General features: G+C 38.3%; 1 protein-coding gene across 1 annotated transcript in view; it reads right to left on the minus strand.

The window, feature by feature from the left end:
* The window catches only part of SLC10A7 (solute carrier family 10 member 7), a 263,505-nt gene that overhangs the window by 187,314 nt on the left and 63,645 nt on the right, over window positions 1–12,546 (minus strand). Inside the window, exon 5 of the mRNA XM_007472000.1 lies at window positions 1,636–1,674. Within this exon, the coding sequence (XP_007472062.1) occupies window positions 1,636–1,674 (39 nt within the window). The remainder of the gene's footprint in view (window positions 1–1,635; window positions 1,675–12,546) is intronic.

Genomic DNA, 12,546 nt, shown 5'->3' on the forward strand with positions numbered 1-12,546 from the left:
TAAGAATGCATAACGTTTTAAAAGTGAAAGGGCATAACAAAAATCCGAAAGAATCCCTAGAACAAGTTTTACTTCACTGAATCTTATCAAAGAATTGGGCCTGGTAGAACAAATAACATGATACATTTATTGTTCATACAGTCAGTCAGTGCAAAGCTCAAACTGTACTTAGTGAGCTTGTCCTCCAACTAAAGGACTGTATTTTGCTTTAGTTACTCAGACAATTGCCTCAAAGTTATTTTCTCAATTACACCAGACATTTTAAAGAGTAGGAGATCCAGTTTAGGAAACCATGTTTCGACAGTGGATATATACAAATCCAAACCATGTAAAAAAACGTGGCTTACAGCAAGAACATATCTTACAGATATTATTTTGTCAATTGTGACAACATATAGAAAATAATACTTGGATATGTTAAATAATGACAAGAAAATATCACTGAGTCTAAAATAAGTAGCTCAAGAGATCATTTGCATTAAATGGGCTCTATTACCTCTCTTCTAAAACCCAATAATAATAATACACCATCGGGAATAATATTCCTACTTCTTTAAAAATAAGATAGAATCTAAGCATGTATTTTGCAGAAGCTACATCATTAAAAGCTCTGTAACATTGGGACATTAAAAGCTATATAGGACTGTACAGAATTAACACTATGTAACAATATGTTTTAAAGCTTCAAGTACACTTAAATACATACAATAATAAGTGACATAAAGAGCATTTTAAACAGAAGTAATTGATGTTTTGCCTAGACTCATGAACCAGCTTATATACCTTGCTGATTTCATTCTCAATTTTTTGTAAATCACTGTAACCACATATCTGTTAATGAGTTATATATCTAAAAAATACAATATTCTAATTTGTTTTCATCAATTTAGCAAAGTTTTAGGGAGGGTATAAATAAAATATTCAGTTGACAGAAAACTCAGTTTCTTTCTCATTCTTTCATAACACAAACCAAGTCTTTGTTTATATCATCTGTTTAAAAGATAATGATTTAAAAATGCTAAAATAGTATTGTCCTTATAATTATATTGGTTCTACTTATGAAAGATGAACTATTTTTAATCTTTTTATATACAATTGATAGTTCACATGTCAAAAAATATTGTATTTTCTTGCAAATTACTCATTAGTTATTTCCTCATTTCAAATTTTTTTTCACATAGATTTCCCAGAATATCTAAGACAGTAGCTTCTTTAAAAGTGAAATGTACAAAATAAATGACATGTCAACAAGTAAATTAGCATTCCCTTTCTGACCAGCTGGGTCATGTTTCCTTTTTCAAAATCCTCAGTCCCATGACACAAAATAATAATAATCTAAAAGACCTCATTAAATGATCAATATATTGACATACCTCTATAAGGAGACACATAGTGTTTTAATTGATTCCTTGAATCCATTAAATGGAATATTAAACCCAAGCCTCCAAATTATATTATAAGAGAACATTTCCTTTATTTATTAATTTTCTTTAGGGTATGGATAATGGCATATGACAGGATTCAAGAACTTTTATATTTAACCAAATAGTAAAAAAAAGTCCAATTTTCACTAAATATTTCATACAATCATCACAACGAAAGTTATAAAAGACAAATTAAACCATGTTTACTTACCAAAAAACTTCCAAAGGCTGAATTAAATATTGCAGCTGCCTATAGAGAAAATAAATGGGGGGAAAAAAACTCACTGAAAGTAAATAGGAAAAGGAAAAGCAAAGATTATCATTCTCCCATCCCCCACTATTCAAAACCTTAAAACACTGACTCTGTAAAGCAAAGTTAGTCACTGCTTACAAAAAATGCCAGTAGCCTGTAGTTTACTAAGATAGATGAGCTACAGCTTAGGAATTCATAAATAATGGGTATCAAAAGCAAGCAGAAAAGGCTTGCCATAAGATGCTTTGAACCTATATGACAGTACTGAAGAATCATCCCCAATAGCAAATTGAAACCTTGTTGTTATTGATTTTGCTACTAAACTTAAAACAATCAGAGGTTGATTTGTTCACCAAAAAAAAAAAAAAAAAAAAAAAAAAAAAAAAAAAGAAAGAAAAGAAAAAGAGAAAAGAAAGGAAGAAAATTCATATTACTGGGAAAAGGAATACCAGAATTGCAAAGCAGACATTAAGTACTCTCCATCAAGGAGCATAAGACCTATGAGCTACACCCACAAAGTGAGATCTGTAGTTCCCATACAACGCACATTAGAAATATGAACAATGCTGTTAAGACCATGGAAGTTATTGCTACACGATTAATTCTAAAGTAGAAACAGGCAAGAAAAACTTCTGTTTGGTGTTCAAAATTCAAAGAAGAAATACTTGACTTTGAGCTTACCTAAATATCCCGGGAATACATAGTAGATATAATATAGTTCTTAACTTTGATTCAATCACTACAGTCCATGAAGCTACAACTGAATTCTGAAAGCTTCTCACATGACCTCCAAAAGATAAAAACTCGTATAATATCCAATTTGATGAAAAAAAAAGAGAGAGAAAGAAAAATAATAAAAAGCGGAAGGAGGGGCAGAGAAAACATATTGACACCTCCTGTGGATCCAGAGCAGAATTAAATTAATCATCATGGACATTAGCAGCCACATTGTAGTAAGAAGAGGATGTCAGTTTAGCAAGTTTGAATAAAGTCCAAAGCCAAGCTAAGAGCTGTAGCTGAAAATGCCTTCTGCTCCAGAAGAGAATGCAATGAGAATGCATGGGTAATGAGATCCTTGGCTCCAGAGAGCTTAGCTCTCCTATTCAAGTTCATAATTAATTCAAAGCTTTGATAATTTCATTAGATTTCTCCTGTGCTGGCCTTATCAATAAAAGATGGCACTGGACCACAGCTCCGCTGTGGCATAAACATAGGCACAGGCACAGACCAGGGAAACCTTTGCTTCCTGACAGGGACAATGGCATATGGTATTTCATGTTGTACAGGGAGCAGTGAAGAAAAAAAAAAGATTCGGCTAAATAAAACATCACAGATGACAAATGTAAACTGTAGCAACATATTTAACACATCTTCCTAGTATCCGATTATGGATGATTCAGGAAAAAGTTTTATGTGCAGAGAAAAATAAGTAAAACTGTATAAATAAATGAGTTGTGGGGAGATCAATAGGGAACACTGCCTTCCTTTTGATAAAAATGTAATTCGCCACAAACAATGTTTATTTCTAGACCCTATTTTGTGCTTAGAACGAGTTTCTCTCTTTTTAGTAAAGAAATGAGGTATTCCTGTCTGAGCTCCTCTCTTCCAAATTTGTTTCTTTCCAGTGCCTTTCACCAGCCTTATACTAGATCACTAATAGTTTTGCCTAGCATTTAAACAAACAAACAAACAAACAAACATGGAACATTAGAAACAAAAAGACTCAGAAGTCAAAGTAAAATAAGTATTAACTACTACTCAGTAGATCAAATCGCTATACTCCCACTCCATCCTGTTCTCTTTTAACCCAAACCCAAGCAATACATTTTATGTGGATTGGCTATGTTCCTGCATTTTATAAAATGATGGTGATGACAGTGATGAGATATCTTAGGTATCCAAAGATGCTGCAGGCTAACTTCTTAGCTATTTTCCTGACAGTGGTGATAGATTTGAAATCACTCACCATGCAGTGGGCTCTGGCAACCACTGGTGACTTGGCTGATTAAGGTCCTGGGTTCCCTGAAGAACCATGTGAAATCTGACACCAAACCAAGGATCCTGGGCTCAATAGCAACAGATAATTAAGCTAACAGTTGGCTCAATTTTGCCCTGCAGCATAGGAAGCCATTAGGTTTTCCAGAGTTCCAAAGAGTGATGACAAATATTTGGAGAGCTTTTAATTGATATATAAAAACAAGCGTATCTTTTGACTTAAGGGGGAATTCCCAGCTCCTCAGCATGAACTACAAGGCCCTCCATGAACAGGTCTCTGTCCATCTCATTTATTGCCTCAAAATTTATATTCGGACAGCACTAAACTACTTGTGATTCCCCACACTCATCATGCTGTTTCTTACCTCTTTGAGCCTTGGCCTGGAATGCCCTTCTGCCTGCCAGGGAACTCCCATTTATCTTAGTGACTCAGCTTAAGCATCGTCCTTCCAAGAAGCTTTCAGTCACCTCCTCAACACTCACACATCCATACCTCTGGGTGGCCTGAGTGTCCCCATACCTGCTGTCACAACATCCTGAGCATACTTCTGCCCTGGCACTTGTCACACTATTGAATGACCCATCTACATGCCTCCCTGCCCCACGAGAGACTCAAGTCTTCTAAGGAAGGACTCTGACGAAGCTCCTGAACACCTCCATGTTTGCTATTTGGATTTCTAAAATAAGTAGGATTCCCAGAAATGTCCAAAGTCTACTTCTCCAACTACATTATTCTATGTGTTTGGCAGAATCCAAGGACTGGCAGACAAAGAAGACTGGATCTGCCACCTGGCACCACAGCCAAGCAAGCAGTGGAAATGACCTTTAGATTTTGGTCTCTCACCCAGTATAAGTATCTCTCTCACAGCATCGTATTTTACTTCTCTTAACCTCCCTATTCTTATATAGTTATATACATACGCTTAATGTGATATAAAAAATGTTTTAAAATTTGCCACCACTATACAGCAATAGAGTTAGTTAAATAAGATCTAGAATTACAAAGGAATACTCTGTAGCCATTAAAAAGACGACCTGCATATACTGATATTAAAGCAGGCTAAGATATTTTAAGTAAAAAAAGCAAGTTTCAAAACAGTGTGTGTAATTCCCTCAGTATGTGTTTCTCCACACCACCATGAAATTCACCCACCACCAGTTGGGTTTTCTACAATTCAACTCATTTCTGACATTTTCTATCCTCAAATAGCATCAGATTCCCCAGGTTAAGGGTTCAGAACCACAAGGCTGTCCCCACTTCAGATGTCAATCAAAAGTCAAGGCTGTCACCTGTGCTTCTGACCAACTGCCTATAAATCGGAGGTTCCACAACCCAGTGCCCTCCAGTTTGATTAATTTGCTAAAGCAGCTCACAGAACTCAGCTTACTCACTAGATTACTGCTTTATCATAAAAGGCTATAACTCAGGAACAGCCAGATGGAAGAGATGCAGCAGGCAAGGTATGGGACAAGGCTGTGGAGCTGCCATGCCCTCTGATCGCATGCCTCTCTCATCACCTCCAGTGCTCACCAACCCAGAAGCTCTCCAAACCCATCCTTTGGGTTTCTATAGAGGCTCCATTACATAGCATGATTGATTTCAACATTGGCCACTGGTGACTGAACTCAATCTCTAGCCCCTCTCCCCTCCCCAGAGGTCCAACCTTCTAATCTCCGGTTGGTTCCCCTGGCAACCAGCCCCATCCTCAGGTTAGCTAGGGGCTTTCCAAAAGTCATTATTTAGCATAACAAAAGACACTTTTTCCAGCTCTCTTCACTTAGGAAATCTAATCATTTTAGGAGCTCTGTGCCAGGAATTGAGACAAAGACCAAATACGTATTTCTTATTATAATCATAATATCACATTCCTATTGTGTAAATGTGTACACACACACACACACACACACATATATACACAGACAAGTAAAAAAAACCCACTTTTTTTCTGAAAGGGATCACAGAAAAAACCTCTTAACTATGATTAAATTTGTTTGAAAGGAATTGAGTGGGGGTCATTTTTATTTTTCATTTTCTTCTGTCTGTCCTGTTTGTCTTCTTTTTTAAACGTGTTGCATTTCTTATCTGGGCAGGAAGATGTTGAGCCATTTACTGTTCGCATTTTAAATCCCTTTGTGTTAAAAATGGAATACATATTTTATTTTTAAATAAAATTAAGATTTCAATTCCTACTTTGCACGTTAGTGATATCTCTTGCTGGCTGCCCGATAAGCTGGAGGTTGAGAACCCTCTGGAACATACATCAGTGTGCTGGGGGTATGAGAAGCCACAGGATGAAGAGAGGACACCTTCCACAAGTATCCGTAGCATGTGAATATTTGGTTTTGAAAATAATCCAAAAATGCACTTTCATTTTTATATTAAAACAAACATGGATGTGTACAAACTTCATGTACTGAGATCAAACGTGAACCACCAAAGACAATTTGTTCTTTTTTTTTTTTTTTTTTTTTTTTTTTTTCGGGCCGCGGGCCTCTCACTGCTGTGGCCTCTCCCATCACTGTTGTGGCCTCTCCCGTTACGGAGCATAGGCTCCGGACGCGCAGGCTCAGCAGCCATGGCTCATGGGCCCAGCCGCTCCACAGCATGTGGGATCCTCCCTGACCAGGGCACGAACCCGTGTCCCCTGCATTGGCAGGCGGACTCTCAACCACTGCGCCACCAGGGAAGCCCCAAAGACAATTTGTTCTGAAGGGAGGACCCCTCAGTTTATATGACCAGACTGTCTTAGGATATGAGTTTCCTCTCCTCTGTCTTCTAGAAGCCACACCTGAGAGAGTCCATTGATTTTTTTTTACGACTTTTTTTTATTTTACTGAAGTACAGTTGATTTACAATGTTGTGTTAATTTCTGCTGTACAGCAAAGTGATTCAGTTATACATATATATATTCTTTTTCACATTCTTTTCCATTATAGTTTATCAGAAGATATTGAATATAGTTCCCTGTGCTATACAGTAGGACCTTGTTGTTTATCCATTCTGATTTTTAGATAGTGCATTTTATTTATTATCTCTTTTGCCAGAAACAACTTAATTACCCATTCCCCCTCTATAATATTCCATCACAAGAAGAATTTTGTCTAATTTGTACAAGATTGTATCTTCACTGCCTAGAACAGCACCTGACTTGTAGTAAACCCTCAACGAATATTACTGAACAAAAGAATGAATGAATAAATGAATGAATGAATGAATAGTTCTTATGTTAACTGAATGTCCTGCACAGTAATGTTTTCATTATTAACTCAGGAATCCCATGTGCAAAGTATATACCTTGGTGTAATCATGTTTGATGGATAATTTGATCAATGCTAACTAAAAAAGTTCATATTGAGGTGTTTTTCTAATACTGAGTAGATTGGCTTCCTTTATATTGTACATTTTTAGATAATATATTGCTTTTACTATCAGCCCACTTTTACTTGAAATATGGTATTTTACTAATGTTTCATTATATATTACAGCATGTCTTTATTAAATTATTTTGGAAAATTGAGCAAGTTTAATAACAAATTAATTTCTTCATAACTTACTTGGAATTATTTGAAATAAAAAGGTAAATTAAAAAAAAAAAAAAAAAAAAAACGCTGAAAAGCATGGTGACAGAGTGTTCTCTAACTCAGGAAATCAAGTGCTTCCACTGCTGAATGTCCCTGAATGTTATGAAGTCCTACCTGACAGTAAGCCCAAAACCTTCACCTTCCATAACTGCTGTGCACTGACCATGTTCCATGCTCTGGAGTTACATAAACATGTGGTCCCCTTATAAAATGACTGCACTCCAAATATATGACACTGTTGGGCCCTACCCAAGTCCTCTCCTCGTAACACTGTATCTACAGTTTTCATAATGCTGGCCCAACACCCCTCTTTTTCTTTCCCTCATCAGTCCACTAAAAAAAAAAAAAAAAAAAAGAAAAAAATGAGATCCATTGTTTACACTGAGTATGAATGATCTGTTACAAATTAATTTATGAAACTTCCTGTGTGATGTTCCGTGTTCGCTGTTGCATAACCTGTTTCCCCAGCCAATGTATACAGCAATGCTTACTAAAATGCTAAAATGGAACATTTATGGTTGTCTCGGAATTTCTAATAATGCTCCAAGCTAAGGAGAATGTGTGGCAAGTATCCCACTAGTCTAAAGTAATATTCCAGAGATATCAATGCAAATATAAAAAGACATGAAAACTAAGCTAGGGACCATTTCATATGCAGCCTATATAAGAAAAGCCTAGATGTTCTAGAGGAGATTGATGAAAGGAAATTTCTAGGAGTAGTGGGTTTTTTGACTTTTTCTTCTTCCTCTAGGGGAGAAAGCTGATGTGCCTGCCATGCCTCCCAAACTGGGGATGGATGTTTACTGAGGGAGAAAGTGCTCGCCAGGCTGCCACAGGAGTGGAGTGCACTCTGTGAGCGCTCGTGGAACCATCACGGTCTATTCCCTAGAACTGCGCTGGGGGGAAAGGGAGGGTGTGTAATGAACCAGAGACAGGTACTTGCTTCCCAACTAGAAACAGCAAAGCTGGGGAGGCTGCCTAGGACAGGCCACAAGGGTAGGGCAAGGACGGAGGTAAGCAGTTGGGCAAAGTATACTTCAGTTCAGTGATGGGGCAAGGTTCCGTCAATCCCAGGGGCCAGGTAGGTGCCTCAGAGGACTGCCATGAAACTTGATTCATTGTGAGAGACCCTACATAGCAGCCTTCCGGGGAGAAGAGACTCCAGCAATGAGAGGCTGAAAGGCTGTGTTGAGCGTTGGAAGCTGCACGTGTACTCTGAAGAACTCCCTCCCCAACCTGTCCTGGAAAAAGAAATAGAAGGTAGACACGTGCTATGACAGAGGGCACTAAGGGCCAGATAAGAACAGCACCAGTAAGATCAGACTCTCCCTCTCCCTCTAAGCCAGTGGTCCTACTCTCACCCCTGACTACAGAGTAGGGAGGGTGAGAAAGTAAAAACGTAGTGAAACAGACCATACCTTCTTCCCCACTGGTTCCACCTGTTTATTTTAAAAAAAACAACAAAAAAAGATTATATCTGTATATGTGTATGTATTCATTAAGAGAAAAGTACAATTTTCTGTGATTTACAAACACAGATTAGGGCCTCTCGCCTTCTGAGCTGGTCCTCACTCTGTGGAGTGTGTTTCTCCCAGGGCCGCGCTCACCTTTTGAGAAGGACCTCACTCTGTCTATGGTATGTGACCTCTCTAAATAAATCCACTTCCTACCTATCACTTTGTCTCTCACTGAATTCTTTCTGCAACGAAACAAAGAACCTGAGCTTCCGTAAAGTTCTGATACCAGGAACTAAGGCTCCCACCCAGATGGAGGATGAAAGGATGATGTTGACCCTCCTGACTTCAATAAACTAAAGCTTGGACTCTGTCGACCTTTGCCCCAATTCTATGCTGACTGAATTCTCCTCTGCTCAAGCCCCCTTATGAATATGCACGTACCCGTAGTTTAAAACTTCCCCAATTTTGCAGTTCAGGGAGACACTGCTTTGGGAAAAGAGCCCTGGTGTTCTCCTTACTTGCTGCAAGTAATAAATCCTTCCTTCTCGCCCACCGCCCCCCCCCAAAAAAAAAAATAGAAAACAAAAAACACAGATTAGGCCTAGGTTGGCAAAGAAGAGAACTTGTTTAAGCTAGACTGCCCCGAATCATATAATACCAGAAAGTTAAACTTAATTACTAAATATGACTGTTTTTGTAACAAAAAGTGACCAGAAAAACCTTGAGATCTGTCAGAGATGTTGCCCAAAGAGAGGGTAAGGGTGGGGAAAAGGAGTATGTTAGACGGCATTTCATGTATATAATCCTCAAATTCACACCACTCAATAGATTATAAGAACATAACATTTTAAATGTATAGTTGAGGGGCTTCCCTGGTGGCGCAGTGGTTGAGAGTCCGCCTGCCGATGCAGGGGAGGCAGGTTCGTGCCCCGGTCTGGGAGGATCCCACATGCCGCGGAGCGGCTGGGCCCGTGAGCCATGGCGGCTGAGCCTGCGCGTCCGGCGCCTGTGCTCCCAACGGGAGAGGCCGCAATAGTGAGAGGCCTGCGTACCGCAAAAAAAATAAATAAACAAATACAAAACAAAACAAAAACCCTGGTAGGAGACATATGGAAGTTAGTCAAAGACAGAGTGGTCAAACAGGGGGTTTGAGGCTGCACTCTCCCAGGCGATACTGACGCATGCGCAAGAAGCACTAGGACGCACTGCCTTTGGCTACAAAGGGTGAGGACCTGAGCTGAGGCACCTGCGGCCAGAAGAGCGGGATGCTGAAGGGGCTGCCCACCAGGCGAGGGCAACTAGAAAACTCTCTCCTCAGACAGGCACGAAGGTAACACAGGGCCTGGCGTCAAGGGTGGGCACGGAATGGAATTTACACTACCTGTGTGACTCAAGAATCCCAAACTAACGATTAATTTGGAGAAAAGAAAAGACAAAAGGGATCAAAGACCGGTGGAACCCCTGAGGCCCGGAAAGAAGCAAACGCAGAACTTCTCTTTGGAGTCACTTCAGTAATCCGGAACAAAGCAGATTCCCAATTAAACGACCCCCAATGAACAGGAGTTTACAATAAAAAAAAGTACAAACAATGTGAGAAAGCTGTATATGACAGCAGCTCCACTGTAACACAGTTGGGAAAGGAGGAGAAACTTGAGTTTTTCACAATATGCTAGAAAAGAAAATACAACATAAATTAGAGACTTAGCATTGGAAGGCCCAACTTTAAAACTCTTAGAAGAAAATATGAGACTCACTGTATGCTTCCTGAAAAGGAAAAAAATTTTTAAATAAGACACAAAAAGTACCCGTGAAATAGGAAAAGCTAGGGTGGCCACGCGACAAGGTCCTGGCCAGTGAGATATAAATTGGTTTCCGCTTGATGGTTGGGGGAAAGGGAAGTTGCGTTTCTGGCACTGCCCTTCTTCCGTTCTTCCTGCCTAGAGCAGTGAAAGCTACCTTGCATCCAGCAGAGAAAGGCCAAGAGCAACGCAGAGATAATATCATTGAGCCACAGAACAAATGCCAGCCAGCCGCACCTCCAGGCATCTTGATATATGAGAAAAATAAGTCCCTGCTTGTGTAAGCTACTTTTAGTCTGATTCTCTATTACTTGAGGCCTAACTGATACAATCATGTTCCTAAACAAAGGAGTAAGTAATGAAGTACTAATCAGGCAGGTTAGATAAATCAAAAGCGTTTCCCAGACATAAACTTGACTAGGCTATTAAGTTTTATTTACCATAATCTCTTGTTCCCATTGCATATGGCATAACACATCATGAAAAACCAACAGAAAAAAAATTGACTATTGGTGACGGTTGTTGGAGATCAAAGCTGCATTATCCTAACCTGGAAAAGTTCCTCAACTATGTGAATTTATATCACCCCTGCCTCTGAGTCACAAGAAGGAGAACTAGCCTAAATATTTATCCCCTTTCTAAGCATAGTTGTAGTTGGAAAAAGCATAAAGACATCAAAGAGTGAATTCCTATCCTTGGTCTCCAATTAAATAAGGAAATACAAAACATTTTCTTTTACTTGTAAGGTATTTTGCAAAATGCTATAGAAAGGCCAAAAAAAAAAAAAAAGAATTAAGAAAAGCTTATTCTGCCTGTTTTTAAAAATTATAATTGGCTGACAAGCACCTTAGTTGCTAGGACATTTTAGTACTAAATTACCACTATTTTCACTGTATAAATCTCATAGCAAGTAAAATTTGAGTTATACATTTCTATATTACCTTTAAATATTATTGAACCATACCACACAAAAGTATATATAAGACATCAATTTAAATGCGAGTTTATTTACCATGCTCAATATTAAAGGGGCATTATTCATTTGATTCCACTGTGTTGTATTTTTTAAGCAGCAATAGCTAAAAAGTAGAATATTGCCTTAAAATCACTACTGAATATTTCTTCTCAACAAATACATCTAAGTGAAGACTACAGAACTGCTACAAGGCATTCTCCAATTTAAAGAAAGATTATTTAATATACCATTAAAATTCACCATCTTAATGACCGCTTTCATTCTTTGTTTTGAAAACACTACAGGAATGAAGAGAGGTTCATCTATATGCAAGTTATGAGAAAATGCCATCCAGCTGCTTTTTTGAGAGTAAGCAACATTTCTTGCCTATTTCTATGGGTCCATTTCTTGATATCAATGGAAAAAAATATTTAACATCCCTAATCTTGAGGTGAATGGGGGGGGGGGCTATTCTTGTTTGTAACTATTCATCTCAATTCAGGCAAGGAAAAAATATATTCAAGTTACCGCTTCTGGACGCCAAATTGAATCAGGTGTCCTCTCCTCTTAAGAAAATTAAGTTGCTTTTGTGCAAGAGTGTTTTAATGAGAACTGAGCCCGCCGACAGTGATAAATGGGAATGACACCAGAGAGAGCATGTAAGCAGGACAATATGTGCATGTTACAGTCTTACAGCCTATTTTTCACTGACAATTCTGAATGACTTCGCTGTTTCTTAAGGGGCCTATTAATCTCAAATTTAGTTATTACACAACGTTTATTTGAACATATATTCTGCGGATGATGACAGCTAATAAAGGAAATCTTTCGCAAGCTGTATTTTTACATATTGTTCCAACTCCAGCTCCCAGTCATTTGATGATATTGATGGAATAACCTACATTGTACTGAGGCTTTAAAACAAAAAAAAAGGCACATACATTCTGATTCCTTTCTAAGCATATGGGGACTCTTAAATAACAGTTAAAATGCATACCAAAAATCCTACTAAGAAATGGTAAAAGTAAAAGGACATCTTAACTGTTCAACAAAAATTGTTTAATGTGAAAACAGACCCTTG

Source organism: Lipotes vexillifer, unplaced genomic scaffold, assembly GCF_000442215.2.
Source record: "Lipotes vexillifer unplaced genomic scaffold, Lipotes_vexillifer_v1.1 scaffold269, whole genome shotgun sequence".
Lineage (NCBI taxonomy): Eukaryota > Metazoa > Chordata > Mammalia > Artiodactyla > Lipotidae > Lipotes > Lipotes vexillifer.